The following is a 24854-nucleotide window of genomic DNA, read 5'->3' as shown; positions in this document are numbered from 1 at the left end:
AGGGGAAAGAAGCGACTTCCCCCCTCCTTATTTAGAAGGATCAACCCTCCACTGTTTCTGTGGTGGTTCTCATTCCCAGATTCGGAGAATCCCAGGATCACTGAGGTTGGAAAAGAGCTCCAAGATCAGAGTCCCAGCTGTGCCCAGTGCCCACCTTGTCCCCAGCCCAGAGCTCTGGGTGCCACCTCCAGGTGACACCTGCAGGGATGGGCATTCCAACCCTCCCTGGGCAGTGCCAAGGCCTGAGCCCCCTTTCCATGGGGAAATTCCTGCTCTGGGTTCAGTGAATCCAAGCAATGCTGGGCTTGGCCATTTCTCCCTTGGGTCCTTGGGCACAGCTGGCAGGTACCCCAGCATGGAATCATGGAATCATTTAGGCTGGAAAAGCCCTCTGAGATCGAGTCCAACCCTCCCCCAGCAATGCCAAGGCCACACTGACCATGTCCCCAAGTGCCACATCCACAGGGCTTGAAATCCCTGCAGGGATGGGCACTCCAACCCTCCCTGGGCAGTGCCAAGGCCTGAGCCCCCTTTCCATGGGGAAATTCCTGCTGGGCCCACCCTGAGCTCCCCTGGCCCAGCCTGAGGCCGTTCCCTCTGCTCCTGTCCCTGTTCCCTGGAGCACAGCCCGACCCCCCCGGCTGTCCCCTCCTGGCAGGAGCTGTGCAGAGCCACAAGGGCCCCCTGAGCCTCCTTTGCTCCAGGAAAAAATGATTGAGGCAAGGACAGGAGGCACAGACCCCTCGCTCCCAAGGGATGAACCTGCTGACCCCACAGTCAAGAGAAACCCACAGGGGAGAGGATTCCATCCTCCCTTCAGCCTCGACTTTGGGATTTAAAGCTGGAGCAGCAGGAAAAAGCTGGGGTGGAAGTCCTGCAGATCCCAGCCATGTAATCAATGCATCCATGATCTGTTACAAAGCAGAGCCAGGAAAAACAAATCAGCAGCTTATCAGCACTGGGGACGTGTGAGGAGCAGCTCTTCCCTGGAGGCCCCAAAAGAGGTCACTTTGCTGAGCACAGAGCGCTGCTAAAAAGCCAAGTGACAGAAGATTGGGGCATCTGAAAGCGGAATAAATGAGGGCTGCACTTCATAAACCACCCAAATTAAGTCCTGACAGAGCAGCAGAGGCAGGGCAGTCTCTCAGCCCAAAGAATGGCTCGTTATCCCCCGTTACTCCCCAGAAGCCACCTCAAACCAGGCTTTCTGTGCTCGGACAGCAAACACCACACGTTTCCAAAATAACAAGTAACTGATTCCCCCCCTTTTCCCTCCCCATTCCCGAGGCTGGCTGGCAGAGCGGAGCAGGCTGGATCTGGATGCGGATCAGCTCCCAGGGAACAGCTCTTGCCCTCCTTTTTCCCTCCTTGTTTTACACAGCAGCATAAATGAGCTCAGGATCAGCTCAGCATTTAGAGAAATATGTCCTCCCATCTCATCTGCTTGTTCGTGTGTCAAGGAATTCAAAGCTGTGGGGAAAATAATGATTGCCTCACACTCAGTTGGGTTTTTTTTGTTTTGTGGGGGTTTTTTTGTTGTTGTTTTTTTTTTTTCCAGAAATGAGACTCCTATGTCATTTTTTTACTTCCACATTTACATGGAATTCATGGATTCAGGGAGCTACAGAGACAAACAACCCCACATCAAATATGTAACAGCCATAAGACTCTTGCCGCTGTTTGTTTAGGTGAGGAATAAATCAGCTTTTTCTCAGCGCAACAAAGAGAAAACCGAGGGGAACCGAGGCTTTACTCACACTGCACGATGAGCTGCACCAAGGCCTCTCTGGGTTTGACGTTAAACCCGTTGTACTGGCTGGTCTGGCACCGGTAGGTCCCGCTCATTTCCCGGGAAACGTTGACGATCCGCAGGATCCCGTCGTAGCTCTCGGTCTGCAGGGCCCCGTCGGGCATGGCCACCTCCTTGTCAGCCCGTGACCACAGGATGATGGGTTTGGGCTTGCCTGTCACCTGGCACTGCAGCTCGATGGTGTCCCCTTCCCGCGTCACCAGCGGGGACTTCTCCTGAGGGACCGTCAGGTTGGGGGGCACTGGGAACGGGAGAGGAGAGGGGTCAGCAATCAGGCACCAGGATTTCCTGCCCAGGATCACCCATGGAAAGGGGATTTATCCACAGCAGCGCTGGGTTGTGCCCTTTGGAAGCTCCCACATTTATTTCTCAGCGGCCTGGAGAGCCTCAGAGGAGATTTCCCAGCCCTGCTGTGGCGCTCGTGCCCTCCCAGTGCTCCCCAGGGCTCTCCCACCACCACTTGTTGCATTGTTCACAGGGGTCTCAGGGTGAGGGAAGAGATGAGAAAGCTGACTCCATGTTCCAGAAGGCTTGATTTATTATTTTATGATATATATTATATTAAAACTATACTAAAAGAAGAGAAGAAAGGATTTCATCAGAAGGTTTAGCTAAGAATAGAAAAGGAATGAATCACAAAGGTTTGTCTGTGACCAAGACAGTCTGGACAGCTGGACTGGGATTGGCCATTAATGAGAAACACCCAGATGAGACCAATCCCAGATCCACCTGCTGCATCCCACGGCAGCAGATAAGAATTGTTTGCAGTTTGTTCCTGAGGCCTCTCAGCTTCTCAGGAGGGAAAATCCTAAGGAAAGGATTTTTCATAGAACATGCCAGTGACAATCACTCACTTCCCCACTGCCAGTTCTGCTTTCCTTTAAAGGATCATTTGGCACTAAATCCCGTTTTTTTAGAGCAGCCTGGCTGCTGATTTTTTTATCCAGCCCATGCATAGATGGCTGTGGATGAGGAAGGATTCTGGCAACTGAGAAATCACCTCAGAACTGGAGGCCTGACCCCAAAATGCAGCTGGGGTCTGTCACAGGGGGTCACCCAAGTGGTGTTCATTCCATGGGGACAGGCATTAATAATTCCAAAAGGGACACTGGAATTATTCCCAGCAGCCCCGTGGAGCAGGAGCACCTCACAGTGAGCAGGTGATGGCCAAGGACACGGGACAAGGATGTGGATGTGGGGGAGCAAATCCAGAGGAACCCACAGAGCTGCTCCAGGGATGGAGCCCCTCTGGAGCCAGGCTGGGAGAGCTGGGAATATTCCCCTGGAGAGGAGAAGGCTCCAGGGAGAGCTCAGAGCCCCTGGCAGGGCCTGGAGGGGCTCCAGGAGAGCTGGAGAGGGACTGGGGACAAGGGATGGAGGGACAGGAGCCAGGGAATGGCTCCCAGTGCCAGAGGGCAGGGATGGATGGGAGATTGGGAACTGGGAATTCCTGGCTGGGCTGGAATTGCCAGAGCAGCTGTGGCTGCCCCTGGATCCCTGGCAGTGCCCAAGGCCAGGCTGGACACTGGGACATCCTGGGATGTGGGAGGTGTTCAGCCTTGCTTGGAAAACTCCTGGAATGCTGTGTGGAGAGATGGAAAATCCTGACTTAAACACTGCCCACCCTCCTTTTCCTCTGGTGCCTCCTGAAAACTCAATTCTCCTCATGGATCTCCTGTCCTGAAGCAAGGACAGACATTCCCTGTGGGAACACAGCCCCTCCAGGAGCTTTTCCTCTCCTGCCTGTCCTTCCCTCAGCTCCTTTCCTGGAATGCCAGGGCTGACAGAACCCAGCCTACACCTCCCTCCTGTCTGCAGGAAAAACATTCCAGAGCAATTTTCAACCCCCAAGGGACAGAAACAACAAACTCGTCCCAGTGAGAAGCAATTCCAGCTTTCCCCTGGGATCTGCTCCTGTCTCCAGTCCTGACAAGCCTGGTAGGAATCAGAGCTGGAATCTGGGGCTTTCACAGGAACCAAAGTGCTGCTTTCAGCTGTTCTGAAGGCTTTAATAGCTCCTGTCAGGTGGGACAGGCAGACATGGGAAGAGCTTTTTCCACAGGGAAGGAAAAATAAAATTATTTCATATTTAAAAATAAATCAGGAAAAATTAAAAAGAAATAAATAACAACTGCTTAATAAAACATTCCCAATATGAATAAAACATTATTAATTCTCAGTTATGTGGGTTTGTGCCACAGCAGGTTCTGAGCACAGGAAAATTCCCAGGGGAGCTGGAGCACTGTGAAATCATGGACCAAAGTGGGAGAAAGGTGCTGTTCCAAGAAGGAAAATACAGTCTGTAGAGAAAGGCTCAGTTTAGAAAGCCTATAAGCTGTGTTTCCAAGAAGGAAAATACAGTTTACAGGCTCCTGCAGCCAGGAGCCTCCTCCTGGATTTTCCAGCTCACCTGGCTTGTGGCTTCTCAGCTGAGAAGCAAATGTGACAGAGGCCTCTGTGGATCAGGAAAAATCCTGGATTTGTCCTTTCCCAGCCTGTGGATCTGCTCCCAGCAGGGACTGTTGGGATCCAGGCCTTTCCCAGCTGGATGGATGCTGGAGCTCCTCAGGCCTCCCTGGGAATCCCAGACTGCCTGGCTCAGGGATTCACTGCCCTCCAGAGTTGAGGGGTCACTGGGATGAGATCCCTGATATCCTGAGATCCCTGTGATCCCAACATCCTAAGGGAAAAGCCCTGGGCCAGCTCACCCAGCTCTGCTGCAGCCCCAACTGGGGCCAGGATGGGAATTCTCCCTCTGGGAATTGTCCCTGTGGAGCTATCCCTGGACAGGAGGTGCTGGCAGCCTCTTCCTGATCCCAACATTTCCAGGCTGGGTGAGAGCAAAGGGTGAGAAAAAATTATCCAATCCCAGCCTGGGAATGCCATCCCAGCCTGGGAATGCCATCCCAGTCTGAGTTATCCAATCCCAGTCTGGGAATGCCATCCCAGTCTGAACCATCCAATCCCAGTCTGAGCTATCCAATCCCAGCCTGGGAATGCCATCCCAGTCTTAGCTATCCAATCCCAACCTGGGAATGCAATCCCAGCCTGGGAATGCCATCCCAGTCTGAGCTATCCAATCCCAGCCTGGGAATGCCATCCCAGTCTGAGTTATCCAATCCCAGCCTGATCTATCCAATCCCAACCTGGGAATCAGCCATTCCAGCTGGGACAAGGCAGGAAACTTGGTTAAAAAAACAAGAAGCACGTCCATGTTTGGAGGGGGGAAAAAAGCAGATCCACGACAAAAATCCCCCGTGCAAGTGCCATCATTCCCCCTCTTTTCCCACCAGTTTTTCCTGACAAAGCAGAGATAGCAGCACAGCAAAAAAAGCTGCACCTCGCTGAGATAAGGAGCAGCACCACGAGGGTGGTGACAGCTGATAAGAAAGGCTCTGTCAGTGTCCCAGATGGAAAGATCCCCTCAAATCCCTGACTCCTCATCTCCCAGGGCATTTTGCAGTGCCTGTCACTGCGAGGCAGCTGAGAGCTCGTTGTGGCTCCCAGGATTTATTCCTGCTGTTCCTGGAAGCAGCAGAGGGGACAGGAGAGACAAGGCCATCCATTAAGATGAAGAATTCCAGGGGCAATGCCATCAATCCAAAGCCTGGCTGCACCTCTGGGTCACTTTTGCGCAACAGTGAGGTCCCACCAGGAATTTCTCTGTCCTCCACCTCATTTATGGCCCCAGCTCCCCCAAATTTAGACCCTCTAATTAGGGGGATTCTCCACTCTCTAATTAGGGGGAGGAAAAGCCCCAAAACTTTGCTCAGGGATGAAGAATTCCAGGAGCACTGCCATCAATCCAAAGCCTGGCTGCACCTCTGGGGCACATTTGAGTAACAATGAGGTCCTGTCCTACCAGGAATTTCTCTGTCCACACCCCATTTTATGGCTTCACCTCCCCCAAATTCAGACCCTCTAATTTCTCTAATTAACGGCATTCTTCACTCTCTAATTAGGGGGAGAAAAGCCCCAGACCTTTGCACAGGAGGGTTTTTGGCAGGGTTTCCCCTTTCCAGCGCAGCTATTTGTTGTCACAACCTCACAGGTATTTAATTATCTCTGAGCTGTCTGCTCCACTGGCAAGTGTAGCTGGAATTAGCAACAGGCTGAAAAAATAAATGTCTGTTTTTGGGGAAGGGTGACACAGCAGGCCCTGGCAGCCTGGGCACGTGGGATTTGTCTCCATGAGCAATCTACCTCAGAAGGATTGAAGAGAAAACAAAAACTGGATGGTTTTTTTCCCCCCCAAAGATTTTAGGAGACCCCAGAGCAGGGAATGGTGAGTGTGGGTGAGCAAGGTTAGGAACAGGGAATCATGGAATTGTTCAGGTTGGAAAAGCCTCTGAGATCATTGAGTCCAACTGTTCCATGGCAACCACTGCTCCAAGTGCCACATCCAGAGGGATTTTAAATCCCTCCAGGGATGGGGACTCTACCCCTGCCTAGAGCTGGAGAACCTTTTCCAGGCAGGAATTCTCCCTGGTACCCAACTAAACACTTTCAGGCAGGAATTCTCCCTGGTACCCAACTAAACCCTTTCAGGCAGGAATTCTCCCTGATTTCCAACTAAACCCTTTCCAGGCAGGAATTCTCCCTGATGTCCAACTAAACCCTTCCCAGGCAGGAATTCTCCCTGATATCCAACTAAACCTTCCTGGCACAACTTGAGGCCGTTTCCTCTCTTTCCACCCCTCATGCAAAGATGAGCAGGCAGAGGTGGCTCCAGGGGCTCAGATCCATGGGGAAAGGAGCAGGGATGAGCCCAGGGTGTGCCAGCCAAGGTGCTGCCGGTGGGGTGGGCAGGGAGGGGTGCCAGGCAGGTGTCACCAGGCTGCCACCAGCTGTGCCAGCTGCTGTCTCCCAGCAGGTGCTGCTGTGGCACAAGGAGAGCCCTGGAGGGCTCAGCCTCTTCCTCCTGCAGCTCCAGAGGCTGCTCCAAGGAAAGGGCAGCTCTGCCCCTGCTTTGCAGAATGGAAAGGTTCCCAGATCCCAGGTGGAAACAAGAAATGTTCCCTCATTCCTGCAGTCCACTGCACGGGCTGGAAAAGGACAAATCCATGGTTTTTCCTGATCCTAACTGGAAACAACAAATGTTCCCTTGTTGCTGCACCAAGGGGCTTTAAAATAAATTCACACTCTCAGCAATTTCCTGCAAGGGAGGGTGACACTGGGAGAATAAAAAGCTTTGGTGACACTTGGAAAAGTGACACATGGAGAACAAAAGGCTTGGGTGACAGAGGACAAAAAGCTTTGGTGACACCTGGAGAACAAGAGACTTTGGTGACAGAGAACAAAAAGCTTTGGTGACACTCAGAGGACAAACATCTTTGGTGACACCTGGAGAACAAACAGCCTTGGTGACACTCGAGTAGCACCAATTTAAAGCCACATTGTCACCCTGTGAGTGGGCAGTGGCCCGTGGTGAGCAGGTTCTGCTGATCTCTGTCCAGCCCTGGTTTTAAATAAAACATCTGAGACAACTCGGCCTCCCAGGGCTGCTGAGCCAGCACGAGGTGAGGTGGCCAGAGGTCACTGCTGTCCTGTCCTCTGATGTTGTGTTCTGCTCCCTAGACAGACATTCCTGCTGCTGGAGAGAGTAAAACCAGGCAGGAACTCTTCCAGCTGCTCTCCTGTGGCAGTTCCCCTGTAATTCCAGAGGATCCATGATCCAGCACTAGAGGAGAACAGGGACAGGACAAGACAGCTACTTCCGAGGGGAAAAACCCAGAATTCCTGAGCCTCATATGTTTGTTCCTTGTGTATTCTGGGTGTTGTTAGTTCTACTCGAGCTCTCTGAAGTCCTGATGGATCAAATTCCAGCTTAATTAACGGATCAGACAGATTAATTAAATGCCAGAGAGGCGTTGGCAGAGGGAAGAAGCTGCAGAGAAATCCTTCAGAGGCGCTCTGATCCCGTTAAAGCCTCCCTGCCCATGGAGCCTGGATGGGCTCTGACATCCCTGCCCAAAGAATTCCATGATTCCAGGACAATCTGAGGGGGACAAGGAGCCCCCACAAGTGGTGGCCTCGCAACTGCTGAGCTCTTCCTTTGGGATTTTGGGGGCTGCTGTCACTTCTGTGTCCTCGGGAGCCTTCAGGAAAACATTTCCTTGGAGTGATCCGCTGTCAGCAACAGGGAAAAATCCTGGGATAACGTGGCCAGACTGCTCCACACGGATTCATCCTGATAATTGGGATCAAGCACAGCAAAGGAGTGTTTGAGCAGCACATGATGAAACCATCCCAACTGGAGATCACCCAGAGAGAATCTCCCCAAGGAGCTGTTGCAATTCACATTATCCAAGGAATTCAAGCCCAGCCCGGCTCAGGAATATTGAGGAATCCACGCTGCACCGGCTGGAAGGGAGAGCAAAGTTATTTGTGTGTCCTGCTTGTGCAATATTTATGAATTTGAAGGGCTGAGTGGCCAGGATTAATCATCCTCTGCCTGAGAGCTGCAGTTTGGGCCCAGCTCATGATTCATGCCCTGACGTGATGCTGGAGTTAAGTCAGGGCTGAGCCGGGGCACAAAATAGATTTGAGCAAGATCATTCCGCCCAGGAAGGGCAGCAAGGGATAATTATTCCTGAGGGATAATTATGCTGCTTCTGTCTGTAAACAGAGGCTGGAACTGCTCAGCTGCTCTGGTTTTTTGGGAGAAATGTTGGGGAACACCCGGGAGCTGCTGCTGGAAGGGGCCCAGAGGTGAGAGAAGAGCTCAGGGGGGAGATTTGCCAATCCAGGGAAATGATTGGAAAAGCAGCTGAAGCCAAGAAAACTTCGGAGAATTTCCTTTACCTTTTCATTCCCAAGGAAGAGGGTCCATCAAGGCTCTGGTGTGGAAGGGAAATGGAGCAGCCTGTCAGGAATTCCTGGCCGGATTTCACAGGTGTTTTCCCATCATTCCAGTTCCTGTGTCCCTCCAGGCAAGGTCCCAATCCCAAAGGGGAAATTCCATGTTTTCTGGGGCACAAACCACTCCTAACTGCACATGAGGACACGATATCCACCATGGATTTTGTGGAATCAAAGAACCCTTTAAATTGGAAAAGCCCTCCAAGATCACCAAGTCCAACCATCAGCCAGCACCACGGTCACCTCCAACCTCAAATGCCACATCCAGGGAAGGGAATTTCCATGGACAGACTTTTCCATCCTTTCTGAGAAGGAATTTTCCCTAAGATCCAATTTAATCCACCCCTGAGGCTGTTTCCTCTCACCCTGAAGCGATGGTGAGGCCTTGGACAAAGGGTCCAATCCTGAGGGTTGGGATGATCCTGATTTTTTGGACAAAAATTCTGCTCAGGCAGGGAAATGATTCCAAGATCAGTGCTTGGAACAGAGCACTAAAGCCCTGAACCACCACCTTGCTCTGCAGCCGGAGGAAAGAGGAACATTTAACACCCAGAACATGCAGAGCCAGCAGGAAATTAGGGAAATCAATTCCAGCGCTTTTGCAGGAGCCGTGCTGAGGAGCATCCATGGATGAGGAGAACCACGGGATGAGGAGTCCATCCACAGCCCTCTGGAGAAGAACAAAGAGACTCTGCCACACAGGGGGTGTCAGCTCCCAGAAATCCTGCTGCAATCAACCCACGGAGGGTGGATTTATCCCAGAGAAATCAGATTCCCCAAGGGATTGTGAGCAGGACAGGAAGGGGCTCCCAAAGATGGACTCAACAAGAAAAACTCTGCACATTAAGCACAAAGCCAGAGCTATAAAAGACAGAGATTTGTAACAAAATACAGCGTTTTTCGGTCCCCTCTGCTCCCTGCTCCTTCCCAAGATAAATTCCAAGGATAACTGCTCACCAGACCCATCCATTTGCTGCAATAACCAAAGGCCTCTGCCACCAACGACCGCTCTGGACGGTGCTTAAGGTTTACAAATATCTTAATTAGCCACTAATTACCTCCCAAACCCCACATCCTCGTTATGCAAGGCCTGTGATTCCAATAAACATTTGGAGCTGGAATCAAGGTCCCTTTTATGTCTCATCAAAGCAGGAGCAGGATGACCAGAGGACTCCTGTGGCACCGCCGGATCAAGGCTGCAGGTCCTGGAACGGCAGCCTGGAGCTTTAATTAATTCATTATTTAATGGAGAGCTGATTAGCTTGGCAGGGAAGCCCTTTGCACATTGCAGAGCCTCACACGGAGCAGCTCTCCAGGAATTTCTCTGCCTGGATGTAGCAGAACTTCTGGAAAGCCAAATTTATCCCTGGAAATGTTGGAGCAGGTGGCCCTTTCCAACTCAAAGATCCCTTCCAACCCAAACAGCCCCATGATTCCATGATTCCATGATTCCATAACTCTGTGATTCCATGATTCCATGATTCCATAATTCCATGATTCTGTGATTCCATGATTCCATAATTCTGTGATTCCATGATTCCATAATTCTGTGATTCCGTGATTCCATAATTCTATGATTCCTTGATTCCATAATTCCATGACTCCTTGATTCCATAATTCTGTGATTACATGATTCCATAATTCCATGATTCCATAATTCCGTGATTCCATAATTCCATGATTCCATAATTCTGTGATTCCATGATTCTGTGATTCCATAATTCCATGATTCCATAATTCTGTGATTCCATGATTCTGTGATTCCATGATTCCATAATTCTGTGATTCCATAATTCCATGATTCCTTGATTCCATAATTCTGTGATTCCATGATTCCATGCTTCCACAATTCCGTGATTCCATAATTCTGTGATTCCATGATGCCATAATTCCATGATTCCTTGATTCCATAATTCTGTGATTCCATGATTCCATGCTTCCATAATTCCGTGATTCCATAATTCTGTGATTCCATGATGCCATAATTCCATGATTCCATGAGATCTGGAGGCCTCCAGACCACCCCGTGCTCATCCAAAATCTGTGTCCTGCTCCGGGATGTTCCCATCCTGAGGTGGTAAAAGCTCAGCACAACCTCAGGCTCATCCCAAGGGCAGGAATTCGTCTGATGCTTTTCCATGTGGGACATCTGGCTGTGCCCCCACGGGGTGGGAATGAGCCACAGGAAGGACTCCCGTAGGAAAAGAGGGATCAGCACTTCTTCCAGACCTTCCCGAGGCAATTCAGAGCAGCAAAACCAGAAAACAAAGGAAAATACCCCAAAATAAGAAATCTCTTCCCTGCTCAACGATGTCTCCAGGAAAAAGCTGAAAAGGGAATGAGCCAGGAGGGATAAATGCTGATTTTTGGGAATAAAAACAGTGTCCTGAATAGAGCAAACCATTCCAATCCCAAAGCTGATTCTTCCTGCTTAAATCCAATATTTGAGGCAGAGAAAAAAATCCCTTGCACAGGCTGACACCCTCCAATCCACCTCTTTTTTTTTTCTCTTACCACAAACCCACTTTATTGAGGTTTTCGTTGCTTTTTTTAACATCTTGTTGCTTTTTCAGCATCTTCTGCCTCCAGGTTTCCATGGCATGATCCCACATATCCCGAAGAACCCTGGCTGGCTCTCAGTAACGTTTGCCCAGGGTGGGTTTTATGGATGACAGGGCTTTCCTAGGGCAGAGATTACACATTTGAGTCTCGATTCCCACTCCTCACTGACCCATTTTATTGAGACATGGGGGGAGCAGCGAGGGGATTACTTCAGGTCCATTTATGTGAGACACTCAGGACATAAATCCGGGTTTTTCCTGCTGAAAATGTCGAGGGGAAAAAAAAAAATCCTGCTAAACAAGGGCAATTCCAGAGCCACACGTCCCTTCCCAACCTCCTGGAGAATTCATGGATTTCCTCCTTCGTTAGGATTTGATCCTGCCCCACTCTAGGAGGAGCTGCACACACATCAGGAAGAGGAAATTCCCCCCATCCCAGACATCCAGAGGGATGTTAATAAACCCTGCAAGTCGTGGCATTTGGGAAATGTGTTTGTGCCTGGGCCTTCTGTTCCTAATTAGCAGAGCAGTAATGAATCTTGATGAATCAGTAATGACCTTCAAAGCACTGCAACTATTTCAGCTTCCACTTGGCTGGGTAATGAAGTCATTCCAAGAGCAGAATTCCTTTTAGGATGCTGCAAAAGGCTGAGCCCAAATTCCACATTTTCTTCTTCCCCCTTTCCTGATTTTCTGGAGTGTTCCAGGACAGGAAGTTTAAGAGGTGACAGAATTCATCATTTCCTGCAGGGACTGTGGCAAGTTGATAGGAATGTCCAACTAATGGATTTTTGCAGGAAATCCCATGAGTTTTCCCAAGGATTCCCAAGGAAGTCCAGGGAATTCAGTAGTTATTGGATGCATGAGTGCACACCCAGCACTGTTTGCTCCACCTGGGCAGGCAGGTGAAAAAGTCTGCATGGAATGCTCATCCATCATTCAAAATTGGCTCTTCTCCTCTAAGAATCCTCTCAGTTCTTTTCCTGATAGTCAAATCATGGGATCATGGAATGGTTCGGGATGTAAGAGAAACTAAATCCCACCCAGTGCCACCCCTGCCATGGCAGGGACACCTCCCACTGTCCCAGGGTGTCCCAATGTCCAACCTGGCCTTGGGCACTGCCAGGGATCCAGGGGCAGCCCCAGCTGCTCTGGCAATTCCAGCCCAGCCAGGAATTCCCAATTCCCAATCTCCCATCCATCCCTGCCCTCTGGCACTGGGAGCCATTCCCTGGCTCCTGTCCCTCCATCCCTTGTCCCCAGTCCCTCTCCAGCTCTCCTGGAGCCCCTCCAGGCCCTGCCAGGGGCTCTGAGCTCTGCCTGGAGCCTTCTCCTCTCCAGGGGAACATTCCCAGCTCTCCCAGCCTGGCTCCAGAGCAGCTCCAGCCCTGGAGCACCTCCAGGGCCAAAAATGATCCAACAGGGAACTTCCTCAGATTTCTGTTTTGACCAAAGCAACTCAGCCCCCAGTCACATTTGAGGAACAGTGACCAAAGCAATGAGGTCCCACCAGGAATTTCTCTGTCCCCACCCCATTTATGGCCCCACCTCCCCCAAATTCAGACCCTCTAATTTCTCTAATTAGGGGCATTCTTCACTCTCTAATTAGGGGGAGAAAAGCCCCAGACCTTTGCACAGGAGGGTTTTTGGCAGGGTTTCCCCTTTCCAGCGCAGCTATTTGTTGTCACAACCTCACAGGTATTTAATTATCTCTGAGCTGTCTGCTCCACTGGCAAGTGTAGCTGGAATTAGCAACAGGCTGAAAAAATAAATGTCTGTTTTTGGGGAAGGGTGACACAGCAGGCCCTGGCAGCCTGGGCACGTGGGATTTGTCTCCATGAGCAATCCACCTCAGAAGGATTGAGGAGAAAATTAAAACTGGATAAAACTAAAACCAAGAATTTCTCTGTTTCTCTGATTCCCTGATCAAGGGTCTGGGAATCCCAGAGTGGTTTGGGAATAACACTGACCTCATTCCAACCCCTCCCATAGGCAGGGACCCCTCCCACTGTCCCAGGCTGCTCCAAGCCCCAATGTGCCCTTGGACACTTCCAGGGATCCAGGGGCAGCCACAGCTGTTCTGGGAATTCCAGCCCAGCCAGGAATTCCCAATTCCCAACATCCCACCCAAATTTCCCCTCTTTCTGTTTGAACCCATTCCCCATCTCCTACCAGATGTTCAGCTCCTGATGAACATTCCCTCTCCAGCTCCCTGCAGCCCCTGGAACGTGCTGGGAGCCCTCCCCAGCCCAGGGTGCCCTCACCCCCACCAGCCCAGCCCCAGGGCTCTCCCCTCACCCGTGCTGCTGGAGATGTTGACGTCGATGCTGATGTCCGAGATGCCGCCTCCCTTGAGGGACGCCACGCAGGTGTAGGTCCCGAAATCTGTGAACTTGAGGTCGATGATGTCCAGGTTGGTGGTGCCTGGGGACACGTCGGGGTCGGTCTGGGTGATCACCATCCTCTCCGAGCTGCGCAGGGGCCGCCCGTTCTTGAACCAGCTGAAGGTGAGCTCCTCCGAGGGGATGGCTTCCACCTGGCACGAGATCTTCACCTCCCGCCCGATCTGGATGTTGTCGTCCTTGTGGTACGGGTCGGGGGTGATCCAAAAGCGTCCTTTTTTTAAGGCTGGAACACAGGAAAAAAGAGACATTTTCTATATCCGAGTGGAAATTTGGCTTCGCTGGTGCTGCCATAGGACACGAAATAAAACGACATGGACACGCAACTCTCCAAGGTAAAAAGAGAGCAAGTTTAATTCTGACTCCCTCATTTATAGATTCCCAAAGGTGACCGTGGATTGGAGGGTGACAGTGCCACCTCTCCAATGACACTGGACAAACCAACAGTCCATCAAACTTCTCTTCCTCCAGAAAAGAATGCAAAACAATCAGTTATTTACAGAAAGGGTGTGAGAAAGTTCGTTACAAGAATGTAAACATCAGAAGGCTCAGAAAATCTTAAAAAATCAGGGAGACACACTGGAGGCCTAAATAGGATTTTTAAAGGGGCAGCAGCCACAGGGTTTGATTTTACTGCCAGGAATCTGCACAGCACCAACTTGGAATCATGAGGATGAACCAGCTGGAAACTGGTATGGAATTAAACTCCGAGGCAGGGGCTGAGCTTTTTTTGTGTGGTAATTCTAACTCAATTTTGGTAATTCCAACTCAGTTTTGCTAATTCCAACTCAATTTTGGTAATTCAGAAGCTCCTTAAACAAGGACTTGCCAATTCCACGCTGAAGGAGCTCTCTCACCACCTGGAAAAGAAATTGCACTTCCAGAGCTCGGAAAAAAATTCACATTTATTTATTTATTTAGTTATTAGGTTGTCTTTTCAAAGTGGGGGACAAAAGCCTAAATTTGAGCTATTTACCCTCAGTCCCACACGGTAGGAGAGGCTTCTTCCATTGAGGAAGGCAACATTTTTAAGGAGAGAATGGAAAATTTGGGATTTTTCTAGGAAAAGCTTCATTTCAGATGCTGCTCCTCAGTTCCAACCACATCTACAAAGCATCCAACTGGTTGATTTTATTTATTCATTAATTATTTAATTTATTTACATTATTCATTTACTTATATTTATTTAAGGGAGTTCCATGGCTTTAATCAAGAATGGGATTTTTTGCGCTTCTCTTTGCCGAGCAGCTCTCCTTCCCTTGGGAAATTCTCAGCCAATTCCCAGGAACCAGCACGACCAAGTTGGAATCACGAGGACGAACCAGTTGGAAACTGCCAGGGAATTAAACTCTGAGGCACGAGCTGAGGGTTTTTTCGTGCGTGGAAATGACAGCACAAACAATGCTTACACACACAAAAACCCCTCAATATTCCATGCAGATCCTTTTCAGGCAGGGGAAAACCAAAAAAGAACTCGATGGGCACGACCAGCGCGACGTTTCATCCCAAATTAGTTGCTCCTAACCTCAATAAACTATTTTTATTTCTGAATTTTCAGCAGTTTCTCCTGCCTAGAACTGAACAAAGTCTAGCAGGGAAGTCAGGGTAACTTTCCTTTGTGGAAAAGCACAAATTCCAAGGTAAGAAAAGGGGACAGAACCTCAAAGTTTGGGTCAAAGCCGTTTCTTGCAAGCAGAAGGGGGTTGGAAGTGGATGGTCTTTAAAGTTCTTCCAACCCAAACCATTCCACCACTCTGGATGAGGTCTCCAAAATCCCTTCAGACCTTCCTGATTTCCACCACGTTGGGAACACCTGAGCTGAGCTTGATACAAACCCACCAGGTAAAGGAAAAAGGGGGTTTTGTATCATTTCCTCCTTCCAGCAATCCCATAAAACAGTGGCTTGGGTTTTCCTCAGCTGTAGATTCCTGGACCTCCGTTTCCAGGAGGAAATTTCCAGGAGGGCATTCCAAAATGCCAAGAAAATTGAACCAGGTCATGGATTTTGTCTCTGTGGTACCAGTTAGGTGCTGAGAAGTTTTCGTGGGGTGCAACACAGAAATTAAATAGAAATTAAAGGTTAAGGGGATTTTACATAGGCAGAGACAAGGGAGAATGGTTATAAACTTAAAGAGATTTAATGGGATATTGGGAATTGGGAATTCCTGGCTGGAAGGGTGGGATGGGGCTGGGATGGAATTGCCAGAGCAGCTGGGGCTGCCCCTGGATCCCTGGCAGTGCCCAAGGCCAGGCTGGACATTGGGGCTGGAGCAGCCTGGGACAGTGGGAGGTGTCCCTGCCATGGCAGGGGTGGATGGAATCATCTCAAAAGTCACTTCCCACCCAAACCATTCCAGGATTCTCTGATTGACCAGCAAAATGTGGGAGATGCTGCTGCAGACCCCTCCCAGTGGATTTTTGGGAATGTCACCAGCCCACAGAGCTGCAAAGGAGCAGCAAAAGTGCAAATAAATCTGAAACTGTTCTTTGCGACTCAGCAAAGTGCCAGCCTCACTCCAAAGAGGCCCCAAAGAACGAGGATGTGATCAAACAACCCGAGATGAAACAACTTTTGTCCTCAAACTCCTCACAAACAGTCCCTGCCCTCCCTCATTAATTATATTTTCAAAGTAATAAAATGCAGTTCAGGATCTCAAGCAAGGCCTATTTGCATTCATCAGGTTCAGTTGTTTTTTTCCCACCCCCTCCCTGATCAACCCCAAATTTTCCTTTAATGCCTCAGAACGTTCCTGCCTCACAATTTCCAACTGCTCAAAGAGCACCACTAAATACATCAAGTTCTGCACCATTTTCTGCACCATTTTTAGGCTTTGACATGAGAATTATGGAGCCCTGGTTGCTTCCCAAGTGGATGCAGGACTCAGGGAATGCTCAGATTTGTGGTTGCTGATGGTTCTATCCATGTTTTACCTGTGACAGCAGGGCCATGGAGCAGCAAAATTCCAAATTTCTGGCTTTAGCCTTCTTTGAACTGCCGGAGGCCCCTTGAGGCACCTTCTGTGCCCTCCCCAGAGGGGGTTTGGAGTCATTTTGGTTGTTTGCCTTCACTTTTTGTCAGCAATTTTGCTTTGACCCATTCACAGTGAACAGGAGGAGAACTTCACCCAAGCAGATGTGGAGCCCTGCACGGTCTTGGAGCAGATGTTGGAGGTTTGGAGAGCTCAGAATCCAGCCTGGCCCTTTTCCTGAGCACCCAGAGAAGGAAATTTCCCATATTCCAAAAATTTCATGCCCAGCCACACCTCACTTCCAGGATCCTCCAAAATCCCTGGGAATTCTGTGATCCCCTGGATCTCACTGTGAGCTGGGTCAGAGAAGCCAGGAAACCTTTCCAGGTGCTCCTGATCCCTTCATGTTTCCTTCTCACATGTGGAAAAAAGAGTTTGTGGTCCTGGGAAGGATTCCTCACTTATTTTTTAAGTACAATGGACTACAGAGACACAGCAGGGAAATGGCCAAAGATCCCAGAATTCCAGGATGGATTGGGTTGGAAATGGATTTAGGGATTGTCCAATCCCTAATAGATGGAACAACAAAATCTCCTCCAGTACCCCACACGGGAAGAGCCCTGCAGTCCATATTTATTTTTATCTGGAATTCCAGCCTCAATGGATCCATTTGCTGCCCAAACTTTCATTCCCACTGAATAAAATCCCTCAGAAATCCTTCCCTGCTGTCTTGGCAGTAATTTGTCCACTGCTATCAAATCAAGAGAAGGAAAATCCAAGTTTTTATCCCAAGCTCTGAAGAGACAGCAAATTTTTGTTTATTTTGGCTGTGGGCAATAAAGTTGGGTCTGTCTTTAGCATTCTCCAGGATTCCCCTAAATTCCCTCATCCAAACACTTTAACAACTGTCCAAAAGATGTTTTTCACTGGTGATTATCCCAGTGCGGTCATTAAACTTCATTCTTTACATGAAAATATATTTTGGCATTGTTCTGTGGATAAAAAAATGGGAAAAACTCAGATTTCTGGTTGCCAAAAATTCACTTTTGCTGTCATGGACCGGGAAAATATTGGAGAGGAAAATAATGGAGAGGAAATTACAGATTTCTGGTTTAATTGAAAAACTTAATTATGAATAGAAGAGCAAAACCACACCCCAAATAACAGAGTTTGTGGATATCAGCTCAGCATAATAAAAGTGTAACACAGAATTCCAGAATGATCTGGGTTGGAAGCATCCATAAATCCCCCCCAGTGCCAGCCCTGCCATGGCAGGGACACCTTCCACTGTCCCAGGGTGTCCCAGTGTCCAGCCTGGCCTTGGGCACTGCCAGGGATCCAGGGGCAGCCCCAGCTGCTCTGGCAATTCCAGCCCAGCCACGAATTCCCAGTTCCCAATCTCCCATCCATCCCTGCCCTCTGGCACTGGGAGCCATTCCCTGGCTCCTGTCCCTCCATCCCTTGTCCCCAGTCCCTCTCCAGCTCTCCTGGAGCCCCTTCAGGCCCTGCCAGGGGCTCTGAGCTCTGCCTGGAGCCTTCTCCTCTCCAGGGGAACATTCCCAGCCCATGAAACAGCTCCATGGTCTCCTCCAACACATCCACACTTTCCTTGTCCTGTGAAGCCCAGACCTGGATGGAATTCCAGTCATAAGGACCAGTCTGGGTTGGAAGGAAATAAAAAATTCAAAAAATATTAAAGAAAGAGAGTAATGAAATTAATAGTCTGAGTTTTAGGGACGACACTCCAACTTGGACCGCTCACAAAATTCAAATTCCTTAAACTGGGCATTTAGAATCATGGAACTGTTCAGGCTGGAGAAGTCCTCTGAGATCACCAAGTCCAGCCACCAACCAGTGCCACCTCTGTGGTCACCACTAACCCTTGTCCTCATCCACACATTCTGGGCACAATTCCAGGGATTGTGACCCCATCCCACCCCGAGCAGCCTCTTCCAACACTTCCCAATCCATGAGGAAAAGACTCTGAGGTAACTGAGAAAATGCTGCTTCCCCAGTGTTCCCTTTGCATCCCAAGACAGTCCTGAAGCAAATTCCTGCTAAAAAAAGCTCCACGTTCCCAACATTTCAGCACCAGCTCGTTCTGCTCCTGTCAACACGGTTTGAGCTGGAAGATTTTAAAATCCTGAACTTCCAGCAGCTCACCGAACAATTAAGATGTCAAACGTCTTCTCCTAAAGCATCTCCAAACTTTTTAATATCAAGTAATTATTTGGCACTTCCAAGGCCAGATGCATTCCCACTTCCAATTTAAATGCAAATCCCACGGAGAGACTTCAGGTTTTGTCTCTACTTTTAGAAACTGCTGCTAATTTTGCAAAGAAAAGGGTTTTTTATTCCTGTTTTTCCGTGTGCTCGGCTTAATTAGCTCCCGGCTCCTTCGAAGCCGCTCTTTTGAAGGAAGGGGAGGTTTGGATTCCTTTGAATGATGAAAATTTCAGTTTACAACTTGCTCCAAATCTGATCCGTTAAAGAGATGAAGGAGAGATCAAAGGGGGAGAAGCTCAGCGTGGTTCCTCTTTTAACGGCTTTTAGAAGAAAAGACTCTTCGGAAATCGGCGGCACCGGGAGGGAAGATGTTGGGGGCTGGGAATGGATGATCTCTAAGATCTCTTCCAGCACAAACCACTCCGTAATTCCAAGAAATATCCAGGTGGGATTGAGCTCAGGAGGTTCCTTCTCCGATCTCCAGCTTACATCATGGGTTTTCCAAGGAGTGAAGACCTCCAGGAATGGAAATTTCACACAGCCCCACCCTCAGCTCCCAGGAAAAGCCAGGAGCTGTGCCAGTGGGGTCACGGGGTTTGGAGACAAAAAATTGCTGTGTCCTTCCATTTTTCCTGATGGAAAGGTGCTTCCTCCCTGATTTAAAGGGGATTTAGATGATGGATCATGGATGAGATCCCAAGACATTCAAGTGAGGGTGAAATTCCAAAAACTGCAGGAATTTGACCAAGAAGAAACAGGGACAATTTAGCAGCTGGAATTTTGTCCCTTTTAAAACCCCTAGCAGAAGAAAAAGGGGGAAAAAGCCAAAACATTTCCTAAGCTCCAAAATGCCAGCTTGCCAAAACATGGATGCATGGCTGGAGCAGTGGATTAGGGCTGCCCCATCCCACAAAAAATGGGAATTCAGGAGTCTTGTCACAATCCAGACAAGGATTGGGATATAAATGAAACCCTTCAGAGAAGGTGCCACAACCCCCAGTGGGCTCTGCACTTGCCAAACAAATTTTGAATCCTTGGAATGTTGCAGCCGGATGTTTTCCAGGGCCTTTAAAATTTTAATTCTTGTGCCAAAGCTCTCCTCAAAAAAAAAAAAAAAAAAAAGCCTTGCTGAGTTTTCCTGCCCCAAAGTGTTCCATTGGAAATCTTCCCTCTTTTACATGAGACTCAGCCATTCTCCCAATCCCAGACCATCTCCCCATTCCCAAGGTTCCACACTGGATTACCCCTGTTCCTGATTTTGGGGTGGCTCAGAAGCTTTGTTGGAGCTCAGGATTTCCCTAGAGTCTGGATTTCTTCCAATATGGGATGCATTTCCCTCCGACACTTTTTCTCCCACTCTTAAATACCTCAAAACCACATCAGGATCCTATAAAAATTCCCAAAATTGTTTAGCAGACTGGGCAAAGACCTAAAAATCCCAGTCCCAGTTGCCTGATGCAGCAGGAAAAGAGTCTTAAAACACATTTCAAGGACAGCAAAGCACCTTGGGAACATCAGAAGAAACCACTGTGAGCTCATCCTTCTCCTCTTGGTTTCCTCCCCCGCCAAGAGGAGAAAAAACTTGGAAAAATTCAACTTTTTCTCTGCCAAAAAGGAAATATTGGTAAAAGTCCCCAGATCTTGTCTTGTGTTGTCAGCCAGGATCTAAAGCAATATTTAAAGTACAGCACAAACCCTGCCAAAACAATTATCAGCTTTAGTAATTGATAACTTCTGCCAATCAAGAGTAAGAATAACCTTCATCCTTGTCTCCAGTGGAATCCCAAGATCATCAAGGATGGAAAAGAGCTCTAAGGTCACCAAGTCCCAGCTGTGCCCAGTGCCCACCTTTTCTCCAGCCCAGAGCTCTCAGTGCCACCTCCAGGAATTCCTGGGACACCTCCAGGCTGGGCACTCCAAAGGACAGATATTCATGGAATCATGGAATCATGGAAGTTGGAAAAGACCTCAAAGTTCATCCAACCATTCCCCAGCCCTGCCAAGGCCACCACTGCCCCATGTCCCCAGGTGCCACATCCACAGGGATTTGAAATCCCTCCAGACATGGGGACTCTACCCTGTACCTGTGCCAGGGCTGAGAACCCTTTTAGGGAAGAAATTTTTCCAAATATCCAATCTAAACCTCACAGAATCCCTGAGACTGGAAAAGAGCTCCAAGATCAGAGTCCCAGCTGTGCCCAGTGCCCACCTTGTCCCCAGCCCAGAGCCCTGAGTGCCACCTCCAGGTGACACCTGCAGGGATGGGCACTCCAGCCCTCCCTGGGCAGTGCCAAGGCCTGAGCCCCCTTTCCATGGGGAAATTCCTGCTGTGCCCACCCTGAGCTCCCCTGGCCCAGTCCGAGGCCGTTCCCTCTGCTCCTGTCCCTGTTCCCTGGAGCACAGCCCGACCCCCCGGCTGTCCCCTCCTGGCAGGAGCTGTGCAGAGCCACAAGGGCCCCCTGAGCCTCCTCTGCTCCAGGCTGAGCCCCTTCCCAGCTCCTCAGGAATTCTCCAGCCCCTGCCCAGCTCTGTTCCCTTCCCTGGACACGCTCCAGCCCCTCCAGGTCCTTCCAGAGCTGAAGAGTCCAGAACTGGACACAGCCCTTGAGGTGCTCCAGCAGTTCCAGCACAGGGGACAATCAGGACATTCCTTTCTCTTCTCCTGCTCCCACACAATCCCTGATCCAATCCAGGTGCCTTTGGCCTCTTTCCCACCTGGCCACACCTGGGCTCATGTCCAGCCACTGTCCCCAGCACCCCCAGGACAAAATGGGGAAAAAAAGTGTCCACCCGGACACAAGGAAAGGGATCCCATGATGAATCCCATCTCCTGAAATCCCTTCTGATAAATCCTTCCAGACACGTGGTGCCCAACAGGCTCCTCACGATGTCCTCCAGAGCAAGAAGCTCCCTTCAAAATCAAATTCCTGCTCACAAAAATTCCAGGAGGTCCTAATGAAAGGGCAGAAGGATCAATAAACCATCTCCGTTTTTATTGGAGAGCCTTTTATGAACTCATCCATGACCCTCCAGCCTGGGAAGAGTTCACAGGCCTGAGCCTGTGGCAGATAATAAAAATAAATGGATTTATTCAACTCCAAAGCTCCACTTTTTCCCATATTCATTCCCAGAGCTGTAAACTTTTAAGGAGCACACTGGGAATTTATGGCTGTAGGAACGCCCTGGATGAGGAGATCAGGTTTGCTTGGGTAAAACCTTTTGAAATCCCATCACAGAGGGCATCTCCCCGCGGAGGAGATGCCTGAGGATATTTGCCAAGGCCTCTGGAATTCTCCAGCCAGGAAAAAAGATGGAAAATCAGAATCATTAAGGCTGGAAAAGCCCTTGGAGATCATCAAGCCAAGGTGTTATCCCAGCACTGCCAAGGCCACCATGGACCCACATCCCAAAATTTATTCCATTCTCCCGCTTGCTGGGAGCTTTTCCCAGGATACAGAAAGGAAAAAACAGATGGAAAAAAACCCTTCTTCTCCAATATAATGGAAGATCCAACATTTTAGGATTTTAGCATTCTCAACCAGCCCCAGATGATTCCAGGCAGTGACCACAAGTGCCAGACCCACATCCAAAAATTTATTCCATTCTGCTTCCTGAGAGCTTTTCCCAGGATACAGAGAGGGGGAAAAAAGGATGTGAAAAAGCTCCTTGGGCCAGTTTCATGGAAAATCCAACATTTTTTGATTTTAAAATTCCCAACCAACACCAGATGATTCCACGCAATGGCCACATGTGTCAGACCCTCATCCCTAAATTTATTCCATTCTCCCACTTGCTGGGAGCTTTTCCCAGAATACAAATAAAAAGAAAAAGGATAGGAATAAAAAGCCCCTTCTGCCAATTCCACGGAAAAAAGGAACATTTTAGGATTTGAGCATTCCCAACCAGCCCCAGATGATTCCAGACAGTGACCACATGTGCCAGACCCACATTCCCAAATTTATTCAATTCTGTCTCTTGGGAGCCCTTCCCAAGATACAGAGAGGAAAGAAAGACTGAAAAAAGCTTCTTGTGCCAGTTTCATGGAAAATCCAACATTTTAGGATTTTAAAATTCCCAACCAATCCCAGAAGATTCCAGGCAGTGACCACCAGTCCAGATGTGCCATGGCTCACCCTCCCGCCAGGAGTGACCTGACCCAATTCCACCTCTGGGATCAAATTCCAGAGCCTTTCCCAGGCTCTGGTGCTCAGCAGCTCAGGGGGGCCCTGCTCACATTTCAGTTGCTGCAATCTGGGGACATTCCAGAAGTGCTGATGTCCAACCAGCCTTAATTTTATCCTTTACTCCTCTAAACCCCAAGGGAAATTCCTAAAAATAGCTTTGGGATAAAGACCGGGAAAGCAGAAGGAAGGCAGGTGTAGAGAACAAAATCCCAGGATTTTTATTTAATTAAAAAAGCAACAAAAGTTCGTTAATTTCCCAAACTGAGCTTCCTCCTTCTGTTTTCATTCCTTAATTTTTTTTTCAGCAGTCACGCCTACAGTTCACACACAGTTTTTAAAGGGATAATCCAGAGGTACTTCCAGCAATCCTGGCCTCAAAAAGAGATTTCCCTGGAGTGCTTTTTGTCCAGAAAGGGCTTTTGTGCTGCTGTTGAGCACGGTCATTATTTTCCATTTCAAGTGACAGGGAATCCCACCCCTCGGAAAAATTAACTCCAGGAATGAGGTTTCCTCTTCCCAGAAGGTGAAAGTCACACAGGCAGAGTCTAAAGGAATTAAAAATGTGCTGCTGTTACAATGGCAAAGAAGGAGGGATCTGATAAAAGATGGGAATGGGATTCCCTCAGGAGGGAAGCAATGGAACAGGATGTCCAGGGATCGGATGGAGTCCCCATTCCTGCAGGGATTTAAAGACCAGTGGATGTGGCACTTGGGGACATGGTGGCCTTGGCAGTGCCGGGGGAGGGTTGGACTCGATGGCTTTGGAGGATTTTTCCAACCTCAGCAGTTCTGTGGTTCCATGATTTTCACACAGCCTGACACCCTTCCCAACCCTGCCAGTGCTCTTTCCTTACAGCCCTGGAAAACATTTCTGTGCTCTCCCTGTGTCCCCATCTGATGTGCAGGTGTCCTCCAAGGATGTTGTCCAGAATTTTCCTCCTTTACTGGATGAAGGAGCCACCTTGGAATCAGAGAATTCTGGAATGGTTGGGGTGGAAGGGACCTTAAATCCCATCCCATTTCCATCCTTTCCATGAGCAGGGACACTTCCCCCTATCCCAGACTGCTCCAAGCCCCTTTGTCCAACCTGTCTGTTGGACACTTCCAGGGATCCAGGGGTACCCCCAGGTTCTCTGGGAATTCCATCTCAGCCCCTCCCCACCCTCCCAGCCAGGAATTCATTCCCAATATCCCAGTCAATCCACCCTCTTCCAGTTTAAAGCCATTTCCCCTTGTCCTGTTCACTCCAGCCAGGAATTCCCAGTTCCCAATCTCCCATCCATCCCTGCCCTCTGGCACTGGGAGCCATTCCCTGGCTCCTGTCCCTCCATCCCTTGTCCCCAGTCCCTCTCCAGCTCTCCTGGAGCCCCTCCAGGCCCTGCCAGGGGCTCTGAGCTCTCCCTGGAGCCTTCTCCTCTCCAGGAGAACATTCCCAGCTCTCCCAGCCTGGCTCCAGAGGGACTCCAGCCCTTGGAGCAGCTCTGTGGCCTCCTCCAACACATCCACACCTTCCTTGTCCCGAGTCCCTCTCCACCTTTGAAGTCAGGTGTGGGTGGCCAGCAGCCACAAAAACAGGAAAACATCCAGAAAAAAAATCCATGGAGATGCTTCATTCATGGAACGGGGCACAGACAACAAAGGCACACTCAGATAAAAACACTGAAATTTAGAGAAATTTCAAGTGAAAAAAATTTCCTTGGAGCCCTGCTGGTGCTTTGAGGGAAGATTGATTTCTGGGTCATACTGGGGGATTATTGTTGAATCCTGGGATTCGGGGTGCACCTGGCACAAGATGGGAACTCCATTTACCAAATGCTTCTCCTGCCTGGCATGGAAGTTTC

General features: G+C 49.3%; 1 protein-coding gene across 3 annotated transcripts in view; it reads right to left on the bottom strand.

Annotated features, from left to right (window-relative positions):
• The window catches only part of MDGA2 (MAM domain containing glycosylphosphatidylinositol anchor 2), a 207168-nt gene that overhangs the window by 67823 nt on the left and 114491 nt on the right, over nt 1-24854 (bottom strand). For all 3 annotated transcript variants that reach the window (XM_059850733.1, XM_059850734.1, XM_059850735.1), the window contains 2 exons: nt 13531-13860; nt 1758-2051 (listed from right to left, as the gene is read on the bottom strand). In XM_059850733.1, coding sequence (XP_059706716.1) covers nt 1758-2051; nt 13531-13860 — 624 coding nt within the window. The remainder of the gene's footprint in view (nt 1-1757; nt 2052-13530; nt 13861-24854) is intronic.

Source organism: Haemorhous mexicanus, chromosome 6, assembly GCF_027477595.1.
Source record: "Haemorhous mexicanus isolate bHaeMex1 chromosome 6, bHaeMex1.pri, whole genome shotgun sequence".
NCBI lineage: Eukaryota > Metazoa > Chordata > Aves > Passeriformes > Fringillidae > Haemorhous > Haemorhous mexicanus.
Note: the sequence above shows the minus strand (reverse complement) of the source record. Positions and strands in the feature narration are given on the sequence as shown.